Source organism: Lissotriton vulgaris, chromosome 11 (genome assembly GCF_964263255.1).
Source record: "Lissotriton vulgaris chromosome 11, aLisVul1.2, whole genome shotgun sequence".
Taxonomy (NCBI): Eukaryota; Metazoa; Chordata; class Amphibia; order Caudata; family Salamandridae; genus Lissotriton; species Lissotriton vulgaris.
In genome coordinates this window covers 558069818-558085983 of record NC_141699.1, presented here as the reverse complement: position 1 = coordinate 558085983, position 16166 = coordinate 558069818, and the positions used below count along the sequence as shown (strand labels likewise).

Genomic DNA, 16166 nt, shown 5'->3' with positions numbered 1-16166 from the left:
CTATAGTAGTTTCCCACTATGCCTCCGTTCGATTTTAAAATCCATTAGTAGGTATATATATATATATATATATATATATATATATATACATTTGAATGTTCTGTATTTTCTGGAAGAGTGAAGCAAGACACCTGTTCATCCCGAAATGCATTGGGCGTACATCTGGAACATTATTAATTCAAGAATTGTAACAATTTAAATCTTGTATGCATTATCAATATTATTGAATTGAATATTGATTGCATATTGGAAAAAAATTGCTTAAATAGATTTGTGTGAAACACTGATTTGAACTTCTTTGTTTCGTTGTTTAACTGGTGAATGATATATGGTCAAATTGAGATACATTTTGTTGGAAGTTGTGCTGGCCCTGTCCAAGTTGCCTGTTGGGGCTTGGCCTTACTTATTGTACATTATTCAGCCTGAGCGCACAGCACACTGATCATTTTAGTAGTTTGCGATCATATTACATGGTATAAACACAGGAATGCACCATCTACACAACATTTCTACTCGGAGGTCCACCCTGACACCATCTCTCCTGCGTGGCCTGTTAACAGACCCATACCAACTCCAGCACCGACTTCTTTACCTGTTACAGACTCTCCCAGTGCCGATAAATGATTCAGTCCAGATGTCGATTGCGATCCAGGCCAAGACCGTGCTGTAAAATTACAGAAGTGTAGGTAGTGGTTATGAAACCAGATTCCAGTCGAGTGCCTCATCCCCCACACAAGTACCAACAGAGGATTCACAGTACTTTTGGTTCTGACTCGGACCCAGTGTCCATCAAGACACTGATGAGGTAAGGGACTGGTTGCGCCTCCCTCCTCATTCTAAGGATTAATTGACTGTAGAGGTACATCTCCTGAAATAGTGCGAGACTGGCCACCTGGGCCACCAACAGCAGAACGTTCTTCATTTGCGATGGTGTTCTAGAGAACAGCTAGAGCAATAGCAATAGAATTGCATTTGCCCACTGAATAGGTGAAAGCAAATGTACTGACTGAGATTCAACCAGGGCCAGTTTCATCTGAGCTGGTTATGCCTTTGAACGAGCCCTTACTGACGTTCTTCTTGCTATATGATCTATATGCTAAGTTCATGTCCAAAAATCAGTCAGCCTTTGGATAGGTGACATAGACTGGAACCCAGTGAACTAGACTTCCTAAGTGAGTACCCTACACTGCAGAGCCTTATAGTTGAAGCCTTGACAGATAGGAGGAATTTAAATTCTTTTCTGAGCAAAACCCCAGAAAGGAAATCGAAAATAATTGATGTATTCAGAAGGACAGTGTTTTTTCTTCTTTGATCAATATAGCACTCCAACCTCATAATGAAGTTTGCCTTCTAGGGAGAGGCAGCCATGCATTGTGGTTTAAGGCAAGCTGTGCCTGATGAGCCCAGGCCATCACTAGCCCAGTTCTCTTCAGTGTGGTCAGTACACAGCCAAGCATGTGCTCCGAGCAGGCCTGGACACTGTGGACTGCATTGGCAGAGCTATTGGCACCAGGGTTGTGCTCAGGCGGTGCACTTTAGATGCCTTCTACAGGATTTTCTGGAGATGTGCAAGCAACATTAATAGACATGCCCTCTTATGGCTCCAGGTTACTTGGAGAAAAGGCTGATTCGGTGCCAGAATGATTCAAGAATAATCGTGCCACCATAAGATCTTTGGGGCTGTTAAGACTAGCTTAGCAATTTCCCGATCATTACATTCAATTAAAATACTATTCAAGGCAACACTGCTTGCAACAATCGACCTAGTTCTTTTGAGGCTGCAGATGTGGCACCTACAAACAGAGTTCAAACCAGCATGGACACCAATGTATCCAATTCTTCTTTCCCTGCTGCAGTGGCTACCAAGCCACTTTAGTTTGCCATTTCAGCCTCCTATCTGTCCAGAAGGAGGCAGAATGGGATATTTCCTCCCTGGCTGGATATCTATCCTGTCAGAAAAGTGGGTCTTAACATTTTTTTTTTTACAGGAGCTATGCCCTGCTATATTTCTCCCCACTCCAGCTTCCTCCCACCCTAAAACATCTTTCAGAGTATCACTCCTTAATCCTGCTGCAGGAAATCAACCTTCTGTTTTCTAGGGGTGCCATTCAGAAGGCACAGTATTTGTAGAGCGCTGAAGGATGCTATTGGCTTTACTTCCCCGTTCTGAAGGATGGAGGCCAAAAACCTATTTTGGACTTCTGGCCGATGAGCACCTTTCAGAGGAAGGACAGGCTCAAAATGCCTTCTCTAGCCCAGATCCTGTCACCTCTAGACCCAGGAGACTGGATGGCATCCTTAGATTTGCAGTATGCATCTATCCACCTCCTAAAGTCCGGTCCTGCAGCAAGTACCTGTGGTTCCAGGTGGGCAAGGAACACTTTCAATTTATTGTGCTCCCTTTTCGCCTTACTTCTGTACCTCAGGTATTCACGAAAGTGATGGCAATGAAGTCTACCCGTCTTGAGAGTTTGGGCGTACACGCATTCTCGTACCTTGGCCACTGACTTCTCTTGGCAGGTATACCACAGTCAGTCTTAGACCAACCTGGATAACAAAGAAACTCCTGACTTTGTTGGGTTTGACCATCACCCAGACGACATCCCACTTTGCCCCATGCAAATACTTCATTTACTGGGGCTATTCTAGACAAGATGCCGTTCAGAACCTTTCCTCTTTTTTCCTCTAGATGAAAGCAATTCAATGCTTTTTAAGTGGCTGGTAGAGAAAACACGTAGATGTTCTGGTCCGCTGTTTAATTGATAAATTAGACTATCCTCAGGACTTTGCTTCCATGATAGTTACCTCCATAATGTACTTATACATAAGGGGCTTTGAAGCAGTGTTTTGAAAAAATCCTTTACACAAAGTGGATAATCAAACAAACAAGTAATTCCCCACTCAAAGACCAGAAAGAATCAGGAAACACATAGTGCACACCGCCAGCATAAGTTTAACTGATAAATGAATATGGCATTTTTATTAAGTAAACATGAGACCAAAATTTGATAGTGTCTTCACTATCTGCCACTTGAAAAGCTTGATTTGTTTGCATCTATGAATTCCAATCCGAGACTATTACTGGACCTTTATTGAGCAATGGTAAACTAGCATTATTTTGACCCCTTCAAGGAACTGTGCCTTAAAGAACTGTAGGAGAGTCTCTTGAGTGTTGTGTGCTAGACAGCACAACCGCTTTGTCATCTTTTGTTTTAGCATTTCTTTGGGTGAGTGATATTTGCAGTTTCTTTGTCATACTTTGAACATTTTATTTCACATGTATGCCTGTTATAGTTTTCTTTATTCTTTTCAGTTACTATATGATGACAGCAATAAAATGAATGAGTTCTGATTACTTAAACCTTTCTTAAACAGACGATTCTATGTTCTTTTGAATTAACCTCTTTGCATCATTGTAACTGTATCCTCAGACCTTCACAAGAATGGAGGCAGCTACGTAATAAAGATTGTAAGGCCACAAGAAGACCAGTGAGTGTAGGGAGAAGATAATCTGATGTCCCACTGGTACTGAAGAGACACTTTATGTATTCAGAAGGCCGATTATGGGCTTTTATGTGGTGGATGAACCATTCACATCCACTGAAATATGTTTTAAATGTAGTGACGTAAATGGTTCAGCCACTGCAATCCATTAGAACATCTTTATGATGCAAGCACCAGAAAGATTTTTTTTTAAAGTCAGGAAGTCAGAGAAAATCATCCTGCCCATTCTGAGTTTTTTTTTTTTTTTACTGTGATGCTGATTCGTCCCTGTTAACTGAATTCGCTCCGCTTTCGGAGGATCAAGTCAGACTGGCTATCTCTAATGAAAACTCAGGATCACCTTTGAACCCTTATCCACCCAATAGCTTTCGCTTAGTACCGGAAGAGGTGGCCCCCTTACTTGGTTAAGATCATCAATGCTACGTTTAGCTCTGGGGTGTTGCCGAAATTATGGCAGATGCTTTTGGTTCTCCCATTGCTGAAAAACACCTAATCTAAACACTTTAAACCCAAACAGCTATCGGCTCATTTCTAGACTTCTTCTCCCTGCTAAGCTGGTTGAAAAATCTATCAATATACTGTGACCAATGTAAGGGGGGGGGTCTTGGAGAAAATAAGAGATGACCACTTGTAGAGCTTCTTATGCGGTTTTATTGTAGAGGTAAACAATAAGGAAATAACATCCGTCTCTGGGGGGAAACGAAAACCAAAGAGATGCCCCTTGGTTCGGCCCCCCCACTCCCCAGGGGGAGGGGGACAGTGGCTGGACCGGGGGTCTCAGTGGAGGCCACCCCTGGGAGGCAGAGCCCGAGCACCCAATGATTGGCGGGAGATAAAGGGAGCAAAGGCAGGGAAAGAGAAAGAGCGGCCCCACCAAGCATTGGGGCTGGGCCAGCTCAGCCATAAATTTAAGGTAGGGAAATAAGGACTATTTAAGGGTGGGCACCGGGCACAAGGCCCTCTTTCTTCGGGGAATTTTGGCAGGAGAAGAGGTGCGGGGTCGACATAGTGCGAGGTGAGGTGGGGGGGGGGAGGGGTCGGCTTGGGGGGAGGGGGTGCTGCAGCATGGTGGGGCATAGGAGAGAATGGGGGGTGACGGGCAGGGGCGGTGGGTGGCTGGGGGCTGGGAGTGCGGAGGAGAGCGAGGCGGAAAGAGAGGGGGGTAGATGGTGCAATGCAAGTAAAGGTTAAGAGTGGGTGGGATAGCAAGTGCTTATGGCGGAAGGTAGAGCACAGCGGTTAGACGGCCCGCAATTAGCTGACCATCGACGGCGCAGGGGGAACTGAACACCAGCGGGGTTATGGGTTTGCTGACCCTACTGGCTCGGGTCGGTGTGGGGCAGGCCTGGGCTATTATGGGGATTGGTTTCTGGTCGGGTAGATGCAAGGCTGTGGGCGGCTGGAATACGCGCTGTCTGAGGGGCTCGGGCCGCGCGCGGGCAAGGGCATCGCTGAGTGTCCAAATAATAGTAACAAAGGCATCGTGCATAGAGAAGGTCTAAGTGGTGTCCGGCCAGGCAGGGGCGCGCGTCGGAATGGGGCAGGGTTGCCATGGTGCTCAGGCAACAACAAGACAGCAGAGGGGTTGAGGCCGAGCACATGGGGGCCTTGGGGGAGGGAGCTGACCGCAGGGAGGTCCCCTCCCCCGGGCGGTTTGGGAGGGCTGCGAGGGGTTTTCTTGAAGTTGCTGGAATGTTCTGGCATTTGGGCTGGCCTAGTAGGACTGGCCAGCCCAATTATAAATTTCCCTGTTCCCGCCTCCTAGCCACCATTTTAGGTTTGGTGACCTGGTGGCTAGGAGGGCTGTTAGCGTTTTTGTAAAGTTATTGTGTTTCTTGCGAGACAGTTTGCTTAGGCTTTGTTGTTTAGGTTTATTGTCCTTAGCTCTTTTCAATTGAGGATTCTAGAGTTGTCGAGGCGATACGTTTGCTGGCTGAGGCGGGTCGCATGGATTTGCTGGCAGGAGGTGTGCCGGCGCGTCCCCAGCGCCAGGCTTCCGCTGGCGTGGTTGCTGCGGTAATGGCGTGCTCGTCGCTGAAGAAGAGACGCCCGAGCCAGGTAAGCGATAGGGGCCGGTCCCGCACGAGGAAACCGGCCCCCCAGCGTGTGGCGCGTTTAGCTGCGGGTGAGGTGAATGCTCCGGCGGTGCGCGGCGCGGCTGTTGAGGGCGGGAGTGAGGCGTTTCTGGCTCCGGCGCCCCAGGTGAGCATGGCGGTGGGGGCGGGGGGAACCCCGGGCATGTCTGGCACCGTGGTGGGGCAGGCGCAGTTGTCGGGTGGCGCGCTGCTTCCCTCCTCGGTTGCGCGGGCGGGGGCTCCTTCTTTAACTGAACCGTTGGGTTCAGGTGCTGCCTCGTCGGGAAGGCGGGGAAGGGGGGGCCGGGGAGGGAGTAAAAAGCGCTCCGCTTCAGACCCGTTGGTCGAGCGGCGCGCTCAACAGAAAGAGGTAGTCTCTGTGCGTGGTGCGCGCAGGGGCTCGGTTCAATTTGTTCCTCAAGGGGCGAGCCAGGAGCGGGTTGTGCCCGGTTTTCAGGTTTCGGAGTTGGTTGCTGCAGAGTCTCAGTTTGTTCCTGAGACAGCACCACGAATGTTGTTAACCCCTTCTAGGCGTTTTGTGCATGAGAGGCATGTTGAAGAGAGGGGGGTTTCAAATGTGTTGGGTTCTAATATGGCTTTGGTGTCTGGGGGCTTGGCTCGTTCTTATGGTCCGGTAGTTTCTGAGCAGGATGCTGACACTGGTATGTTGGATGTGGAGGGTAATGTGGGTAGCCCTTTATTGTTTTCCACGCCTGGTTCTTCAGTGGGTGATGTTCTGTCTGTTGGGGGGGGTTCTAGGGGTGAGGGAGAATGGGCACAAATGGGCGAAGGAGGTTCTCTTTCAGGTATGGCTTTGGGGCAAGAGGCTCCTCGTTCAGGGGGTCTTGGGTCTTCTGTTTTTCTGGGAGGGGATGACAGTCTTCAGAGAAAAGGCAGGAGAGTGTCACTGGGGGGCCACGAGACCTTTCCTCCTGGCAATAGTGTAACACGACAGGATATTGGTGCAGGGTCGTCAGTTCTTAGTACTTCAGGGGTGCATAATACTCAAGGGCTTTGCGCACCTGGTGTGCTGAGAGTTGGGGGTACAGGCTTTCAGGACACGATGTTGGGACATGGAAGGGGTTTTGGCCATGCGAGTGGTGGGTTTGTACAAGGGCCTGGGGATTCAGTTCCACGCTTGTCTGGGACTACCAGAGGCCCCTATTTTATGTGTGGTTCCCCTGGGTGGGAGCATTTTGGTGCGGCAGGCCTTGCGCAGCGGAGTTTTCAGAAAGAGGGTACAGGCCATGAGTGGAGTGCAAGGGCTCCTATTCAGACTGCTTCTTCTGCAGTGGCGTTGGATAATTTGGATTACAGTGAGGATGAAGAGGTGATAGGTGGCTCTCCGGTCAGGGAGGTGCCTTTTAGATCTAGTATTCGAGGACGTTCTTTAGACAGGGGTCAGATGTTGAATGTGGATTCTAACTGGCGGGGGACAGAGTCTGGTTTGAATGTAGTTTTTAGGAACCCTAGCACACCAGTCCAAACCTTTTCTTTTCAGGACAGGGATAGGTGCGGAGGTCCAGACTTGGCAGGGCGCGGTCCAGTCCACTTTCGCCAAGGGGAAGCGAGGAGAATGCCTAGCGCGGCCCTCTCTGTTCCACCGAGGGAACCCGCCGCGGCCAGCACACGAGGGTCTGGCATGACCCCGCTGGCCCCAACGAGTAGCAGGTATAGGTGTCCTAACTTGCCGGCGGCTATGGAGCCGCAGAGTCAACGCAAGGGGAGCTACAGGCGTGTACAGTCTGCTCCCCCCCCTGGAGGTTCTTCAAAAACATTTAAATGTCATATTGTTGATACCAGGTTAGGTAAGACCCGTGGTGATGTGTTGCATACTGGTATTGATTCAGTGGTCCTAGACTATGACGAAGATAGTCCCGAGGAAGGTGAATTGCGGGACGTGGAGGGGGGGGTGCCCTCTCATGTCTCTGATAGTGTTTTTCAGGCTCCAGTGGTTCAGAGTCAAGTGCCAGTGAGAAGAGAGCACGGCCCATCGGTCAGGGCGCCTTGCAGACAAGACACATTGACTTCAGCGCCACGGGCGGAGCCTTCAAGAGTGGTCTCTCTGTTGCCAGGTGAGCAGTTAGCTGCACAGGCCAAACCTACTATGGTGTCTGTGGGCACAGGAGAAGAAACTGTTGTTGTTGTTGGTGAAGGGAGATTGTGCAAAGGACGTTATGTGAAAGACACTGCTGTGGGCACTGATGATGTTATGGAAGTCCCGGGTAAAGTGGAGAGTGGTACTACCACTGTTGCTTCCAGTACGGTTAAAGAGCCATTGGCCAGTAAAGAATTGAAAATCAAGACGTTACCTTATATGGGGGGGTCACAAAGCCTTTGGGGGCTCATTTGATGTTAACCACAAAAGAACGTATTTGGAACGGTGAGTATGTGGAACTCCTTAAGCTGCTACACCGGGAAGTCCGGTCCAAAGAGGGGTCTAAGGAAGAGGAGTTTGAGTTGGCCAAACGTCCTAGAGTCCCCTTGAACATTGAGAATTGGACAGCTGCATTCCTCATCTATGCGAGTGTATACTGTGAGAAGTTCCCAGAGCGCAGCGTGTCCCTTTTTAAATACATGGATGTTATACGCAAGGCGCAGATTACTGGAGGGGGGTTTGCCTGGTCCCAATATGATGAGGAGTTCAGGGCCAGGATATCTTGGGATCCAGAGGCCAAGTGGGGGGAGCTCGATCTTGACTTATGGCAGCATACCATGGGCTCTGCGTCAGGGGGGAAGACTATTTTTACAGCGAGCGTATTTCCTTTAGTTTACCGGCCCGTTCAGGGCAAGCCCACCCGGGGAGGGGTGGGAGCTACTTCAACCACGCAGTCAGGGACTGGCACATGCTGGGAGTTTAACAAGGGATCTTGTACCAGAGAATATTGTAAGTTTAAACACGAATGCTCTGGCTGTGGTAGAAGACACCCATTTTCCAGATGCTGGGATAACCAGCAAGCAGGCAGCCAACAGGGGAAACAGGGGAGTACAGGTGGTTCAGGGACAACCCCACAGTTTTCAGGGGGTAGGGGAGCCAGAAGTTCTAAGGGTGTTGGGTCCAAGGGCTCGTACACCGGTTAAGTTGGAGAGATTGCGCATGGCGCTTCAAGACTATGAGGATGAAGCAGTAAAGAAAAAATTGTTGGATGGTTTTGAATTTGGTTTCCGGCTGGGTTACATGGGCGCAAGGGAGAGAAGATGGTCTGCTAATTTAAAATCACCATCTGAGCATGGCGCAGTGGTACAAGACAAGCTTAATAAAGAGGTACAGGAAGGAAGGATGGCTGGCCCTTTTCATGATTGGCCGATCCTTGATTTAATTATATCACCTGTTGGAGTGGTCCCGAAGAAAGATCCGGGACAATTCAGGCTTATTCAGCACTTATCATGGCCAGAAGGGTCGTCTGTCAATGATTTTATTGACCCAGAGGCTGTTTCTGTCTCTTATTCTTCAGTTGACGTGGCCATGTCACTTGTTGTGACCGCGGGCGCAGCTGCTGAGATGGCCAAGTGTGATATAAAGTCTGCTTTCCGGCTATTGCCTGTCCACCCGGATGACTGGTGTCTCTCGGGTATTCATTTTGCAGGCCAATGGTATGTGGACAAGGCTCTGCCGATGGGTTGCTCCATTTCATGTGCTCTTTTTGAGTGTTTTAGTACTTTTCTACAATGGTACTTTACTCAGCAGTCCTGTCACTCACTGGTAACGCACTACCTGGATGACTTTTTCTTTGTCGGATCCCCGGGCTCCACGGAGTGCCAGTCTGCTCTGGACACTTTCCAAGGGCTCATGGAGGATCTGGGAGTTCCTTTGGCTCCCGAGAAAACGATGGGTCCTGCCACTGTTTTGTCCTTTTTAGGTATTGAGATTGATTCTGTGGCAATGTGTGCTCGCCTGCCCGAGGACAAAAAAGTGAAAATGCTGGAGTTACTGGAGGCCATGTTATCAAAAAGGAAAGTGTTGGTGAAAGATGTTCAGGTGCTACTAGGCCATCTCAATTTTGCCTGTAGGGTGGTGAGGGCAGGCAGGACTTTTTGTCGGAGATTGGGCAGGGCTCTTGCAGGTCATCAGTTGCCTCACCATCGTGTTCGTTTGTCTGCTGGTGTCAAGGAGGATTTGAGAATGTGGAAATTTTTTCTTTCCTCCTTTAATGGTGTTCTTTTGGTGCGAGACGTTGACTTCCAGTGGGATGTGCAGATGTTCTCGGATGCTGCTGGCAGTGATGGTTCTGGGCTGTATTGGAATGGAAGATGGTGTGCTGAACGTTGGCCGGATGAGTGGTTGAATGGAGGTCGCAGCATTACCTTTTTAGAGCTTTTCCCTTTGCTGGTGGCTTTGACCCTGTGGGGGGAGGAATTGGCACACAAGAAGGTGCTTTTTCGTGTGGATAACATGGCTGTAGTGGAGATCGTTAACCGACAGTCTGCCAGGGATGAACAGGTATTGAAACTCATGAGAGTCTTCGTGCTGGGTTGTTTGAAACACGACATTCATTTTCGTGCTTTGCACATCCCTGGTGTGGACAATGACATTGCGGATGCTCTGTCTCGTTCACAGTGGGGGAGATTCCGTGGACTGGCGAGGGACGCAGACAGGACACCGACCCCGATGCCGATTCATCTGTGGCACGTAGGCAAGGTCGGGTCGTACAACTGGTGGTAGGTTCTTTGTCTGTGTCTACGCGTTCTGCTTATTCTCTGGCCTGGAGGGAGTTTCTGGAATCCGGTGCTTCTAGGCGCAATGAAGTTGGGCGTCGTTCTGAGGATGTAGTGAACTTCATTTTAGACCTCATGGACAGAGGGTTGACCAAGGTGACCATCGCGGGTAAATTGGCAGGGATAGCTTTCATGGGTAAGTTGTTGTGGGGTTACTCTCCGACAGCGGGGGAAATTGGCAGAAGGATGCTTGAGGGTTTGTCCAGAGAGCAAGGGCATACTAGTAGACTCAGGGCTCCTTTATCTTGGCAGGTCCTGGCCAGGTTGATCACTATTCTACCTTCTGTTTGTTCAGATGACTTTGAGTCATGTTTATTTTCCATGTTGATGGCATTCATGTTTTTTGGAGCTTTCAGGGTTTCGGAGTTGTTGGGTTCGAAATACAAGTGTGGCATATTTTGGCGGGATGTTTTTTGTTCAGATGACGGGGTGCACGTATGGTTGGCCAGCTCTAAAACTGATCAGACGAAAAAAGGGAAAGGTGTGTGGTTGCAGGCGCGTGCTCCAAGGCTTACTTGCCCTTTACTGTTGGCGCGGCGCTGGCGTTTACTGTGTGGGGGGGTGATGAGGCGCTTGTTTTTCGGCATATTGATGGCACCCCTGTGACAACATACCAATTCCGAATGGTTTTGCGCAAGGCTTTGCAGCTCTTAGGCCTGGATGGGAACTTATATGGGACACATTCTTTCAGGATTGGGGCGGCAACTGAAGCTTTTAACAGAGGTTGGACTGACAGACATATCATGAGATTGGGGCGTTGGTCTTCAAACTGTTTTCAGCGCTACGTGAGGAGTCCAGCGGAGGAGGCGCATGCGTCATCTTCCTTCCCATGAGCTCTAACTCTGTTTTCTTTTGTAGGATCGGTTGCTGGGCCTCGTTCTCCTGTGGTGACGGTCTGGATAGTTGGGCATTCCTTCGTGAAGTGGGCCCGAGTCCAGGCAGCACAGAGTTACTTTGGAGAACTTCTTGGTTTTAACGCTCGTATGTTTAATGTCGTTTGGAAGGGGAAAGGTGGGATGCTCTGGAGAGAGTTAATCCCTTGTCTTAACAACAATATGGTGGGCGGGCTATGTCCTGATATTTTGGTCATACATCTGGGGGAGAACGATCTCTGTGCTACCAAAGGTGTGGTATTACTTAGAGCTATTAAGAGGGACTTGGGCCTTATTAAGGAGCTGTGGGCTGGGTGCCATGTATTTTGGACTGAATTGATACCGCGTAGGATCTGGAGAGGGGCAGTCAATCCCAGGGCCGTGGACAGGGCCAGGAAGAAGGTAAACTCTGAAGTTTCACGATGCTGCCATGGTCTTGGTTTTACAAAAAGGGGGTGGTGATGAACAGAGCGTCTGAGTTAAACAGACCACTCTTACCCAGTCCAAAGATCAGGGCTTGATCCATCACCGTTATTTATCTCACTGCCCCATCCCAGCTCAGAACCTGGCTATATGCAAATCAGTCTGTCCCTGGCCCAGTGCATCATGGGAACAGGGCAGACTAAACTACCAAGCCAATTCTTCACCAGAAAGGAGACAAGCTACCGGGGACCGGTTTCTGGCATTTCAGCCTTCTTCGGCCCGGCTTGCTTGAATCCTGATGGAGCAGTGAGAAAGGGACTCATGTCTGAGTATACCCTGCCACACCTATAGTGGCCAAAAACGATTTACAAAAAGGGGGTGGTGATGAACAGAGTGTCTGAGTTAAACAGACCACTCTTACCCAGTCCAAAGATCAGGGCTTGATCCATCACCGTTATTTATCTCACTGCCCCATCCCAGCTCAGAACCTGGCTATATGCAAATCAGTCTGTCCCTGGCCCAGTGCATCATGGGAACAGGGCAGACTAAACTACCAAGCCAATTCTTCACCAGAAAGGAGACAAGCTACCGGGGACCGGTTTCTGGCATTTCAGCCTTCTTCGGCCCGGCTTGCTTGAATCCTGATGGAGCAGTGAGAAAGGGACTCATGTCTGAGTATACCCTGCCACACCTATAGTGGCCAAAAACGATTTACAAAAAGGGGGTGGTGATGAACAGAGTGTCTGAGTTAAACAGACCACTCTTACCCAGTCCAAAGATCAGGGCTTGATCCATCACCGTTATTTATCTCACTGCCCCATCCCAGCTCAGAACCTGGCTATATGCAAATCAGTCTGTCCCTGGCCCAGTGCATTATGGGAACAGGGCAGACTAAACTACCAAGCCAATTCTTCACCAGAAAGGAGACAAGCTACCGGGGACCGGTTTCTGGCTAAAAAACGGTGATGGATCAAGCCCTGATCTTTGGACTGGGTAAGAGTGGCCTGCTTAATTCAAACATTCTGTTCATCACCACCCCCTTTTCTGAATCATTTTGTCCACCATAAGCGTGGAAGGGTATACTCAGATGTGAGTCCCTTGCTCATTGCACCATCAGGATTCAAGCAAGCCGGGCCGACGACGGCTGAAATGCCAGAAACCGGTCCCCGGAAGCTTGTTTCCTTCCCAGTATAAGAATTGGCTTGGTAGTTTGGTTTGCCCTGTTCCCATCATGCACTGGGACAGGAACAGACTAATTTGCATGTAGCCAGGTTCTGAGCTGGGATGGTGCAGTGAGCTAAAAAATGGTGATGGATCAAGCCCTGATCTTTGGACTGGGTAAGAGTGGTCTGCTTAATTCAGACACTCTGTTCATCACCACCCCCTTTTCTGAATCATTTTGTCCACCATAAGCGTGGAAGGGTATACTCAGATGTGAGTCCCTTGCTCATTGCACCATCAGGATTCAAGCAAGCCGGGCCGACGACGGCTGAAATGCCAGAAACCGGTCCCCGGAAGCTTGTTTCCTTCCCAGTATAAGAATTGGCTTGGTAGTTTGGTTTGCCCTGTTCCCATCATGCACTGGGACAGGAACAGACTAATTTGCATGTAGCCAGGTTCTGAGCTGGGATGGTGCAGTGAGCTAAAAAACGCTGATGGATCAAGCCCTGATCTTTGGACTGGGTAAGAGTGGTCTGCTTAATTCAGGCACTCTGTTCATCACCACCCCCTTTTCTGAATCATTTTGTCCACCATAAGCGTGGAAGGGTATACTCAGATGTGAGTCCCTTGCTCATTGCACCATCAGGATTCAAGCAAGCCGGGCCGACGACGGCTGAAATGCCAGAAACCGGTCCCCGGAAGCTTGTTTCCTTCCCAGTATAAGAATTGGCTTGGTAGTTTGGTTTGCCCTGTTCCCATCATGCACTGGGACAGGAACAGACTAATTTGCATGTAGCCAGGTTCTGAGCTGGGATGGTGCAGTGAGCTAAACAACGGTGATGGATCAAGCCCTGATCTTTGGACTGGGTAAGAATGGTCTGCTTAATTCAGACACTCTGTTCATCACCACCCCCTTTTCTGAATCATTTTGTCCACCATAAGCGTGGAAGGGTATACTCAGATGTGAGTCCCTTGCTCATTGCACCATCAGGATTCAAGCAAGCCGGGCCGACGACGGCTGAAATGCCAGAAACCGGCCCCCGGAAGCTTGTTTCCTTCCCAGTATAAGAATTGGCTTGGTAGTTTGGTTTGCCCTGTTCCCATCATGCACTGGGACAGGAACAGACTAATTTGCATGTAGCCAGGTTCTGAGCTGGGATGGTGCAGTGAGCTAAAAAACGGTGATGGATCAAGCCCTGATCTTTGGACTGGGTAAGAGTGGTCTGCTTAATTCAGACACTCTGTTCATCACCACCCCCTTTTCTGAATCATTTTGTCCACCTTAAGCGTGGAAGGGTATACTCAGATGTGAGTCCCTTGCTCATTGCACCATCAGGATTCATGCAAGCCGGGCCGACGACGGCTGAAATGCCAGAAACCGGTCCCCGGAAGCTTGTTTCCTTCCCAGTATAAGAATTGGCTTGGTAGTTTGGTTTGCCCTGTTCCCATCATGCACTGGGACAGGAACAGACTAATTTGCATGTAGCCAGGTTCTGAGCTGGGATGGTGCAGTGAGCTAAAAAACGGTGTTGGATCTAGCCCTTATCTCTTGACTGGGTGAGAGCTTTCTGTTTAATTCAGAGACTCTGTCCCTCACCACCCCTTGTTGTAAATATTTTTGTCCACCCTAAGCGTGGAAGGGTATTCTCAGATGTGAGACCCTTGCTCATTGCACCATCAGGATTCAAGCAAACCGGGCCGAAGACGGCTGTAATGCCAGAAACCGGTCCCCGGGAGCTTGTTTCCTTCCCAGTGTAAGAATTGGCTTTTGTAGTTTGGTTTGCCCTGTTCCCATCATGCACTGGGACAGGAACAGACTAATTTGCATACAGCCAGGTTCTGAAACTGGGATGGTGCAGTGAGCTAAAAAACGGTGTTGGATCTAGCCCTGATCTCTTGACTGGGTGAGAGCTTTCTGTTTAATTCAGTGACTCTGTCCCTCACCACCCCTTGTTGTAAATATTTTTGTCCACCCTAAGCGTGGAAGGGTATTCTCAGATGTGAGACCCTTGCTCATTGCACCATCAGGATTCAAGCAAACCGGGCCGAAGACGGCTGTAATGCCAGAAACCGGTCCCCGGGAGCTTGTTTCCTTCCCAGTGTAAGAATTGGCTTTTGTAGTTTGGTTTGCCCTGTTCCCATCATGCACTGGGACAGGAACAGACTAATTTGCATACAGCCAGGTTCTGAAACTGGGATGGTGCAGTGAGCTAAAAAACGGTGTTGGATCTAGCCCTGATCTCTTGACTGGGTGAGAGCTTTCTGTTTAATTCAGAGACTCTGTCCCTCACCACCCCTTGTTGTAAATATGTGGTCTTGGTTTTAGCAGAATTTCCCATAGGGAAATTAAATTTGAGACGGTGGAATTTTTCAGAGATGATGGTGTCCACCTGTCCAGAGTGGGAATGGACCTATACTTGTTAGAGTTACGTGAGGTTTTGGCGCGTTCGCTTGCTATGCAGCGTTAATATTGGTTCTGTTCTGTCTCTATTTTTCTGGTTGGGGGGGCAGAAAGGGAGGTGGTGTAGTTTCTCTCCCCCCCTACCTTTCTGGGTGGCGGGGTTTTGGTTGTATCGGTGCAGTTTATGGTAGATTGTTTGATGAGTATTGGATCGATGTTTTGATTGACAGGTTCAGGGGAATGTTGGTCATTGTTTGACCGTTCAGGTTTTGGGGGGTATTGGCAGGAGTGAAGGGTCAGGCAGGGTTTATGGTTATAGAGGGCCTGGCTTTCAATATGTGATTGGGGTTTGATGAATAAAGGTTTTAAATGATGACGTAATGATTTAATTAATGACTTAATGTTTTATTGATGATGTGATGTTTATAATGTTGTTGTAATGTTTTAATGCTGTATTGTTGGGTGGGGGAGGGGCCAAAGAATTTTAGGGGTGGGGGGCGGGGTTTGTAGTTAAATATTTATTTAGTGAGGTATAGTTTTATTAGGCGTTGCCAAGGTTTTATATTTGTAATGTGCACCTGTTTCCTAATAAAGCGGCCTTTTACACACTCAGAACAATCTCGGTCTACTTTACTCCCACCCGTCGCCCTCCCTCCCAAGGGGGGCTTGGGGGAGGGAGCTGACCGCAGGGAGGTCCCCTCCCCCGGGCGGTGTGGGAGGGCTGCGAGGGGTTTTCTTGAAGTTGCTGGAATGTTCTGGCATTTGGGCTGGCCTAGTAGGACTGGCCAGCCCAATTATAAATTTCCCTGTTCCCGCCTCCTAGCCACCATTTTAGGTTTGGTGACCTGGTGGCTAGGAGGGCTGTTAGCGTTTTTGTCCCTCCCTCCCTCCCTCTTATTATTTCCTTTTTTCTGGGTTTTTTGCTTTCCCCACTTTGTTCAGTTAGGGGTTTTTCTCTCCCCTTTTAATTTTTATTTTTAATTTTTTAGGTCTCGTAGAGAGACCTATAGTGGT

General features: G+C 49.1%; 1 protein-coding gene across 1 annotated transcript; it reads left to right on the top strand.

Annotated features, from left to right (window-relative positions):
- Positions 1-6360: 6360 nt before the first annotated feature.
- Positions 6361-15219, top strand: LOC147683148 (uncharacterized). Its single transcript, XM_086944792.1, has 3 exons — positions 6361-7654; positions 11154-11597; positions 15062-15219. Exons 1-3 carry the CDS (start codon positions 6361-6363, stop codon positions 15217-15219), a joined length of 1896 nt encoding a protein of 631 aa, XP_086800918.1.
- The last annotated feature ends 947 nt before the right edge of the window (positions 15220-16166 follow it).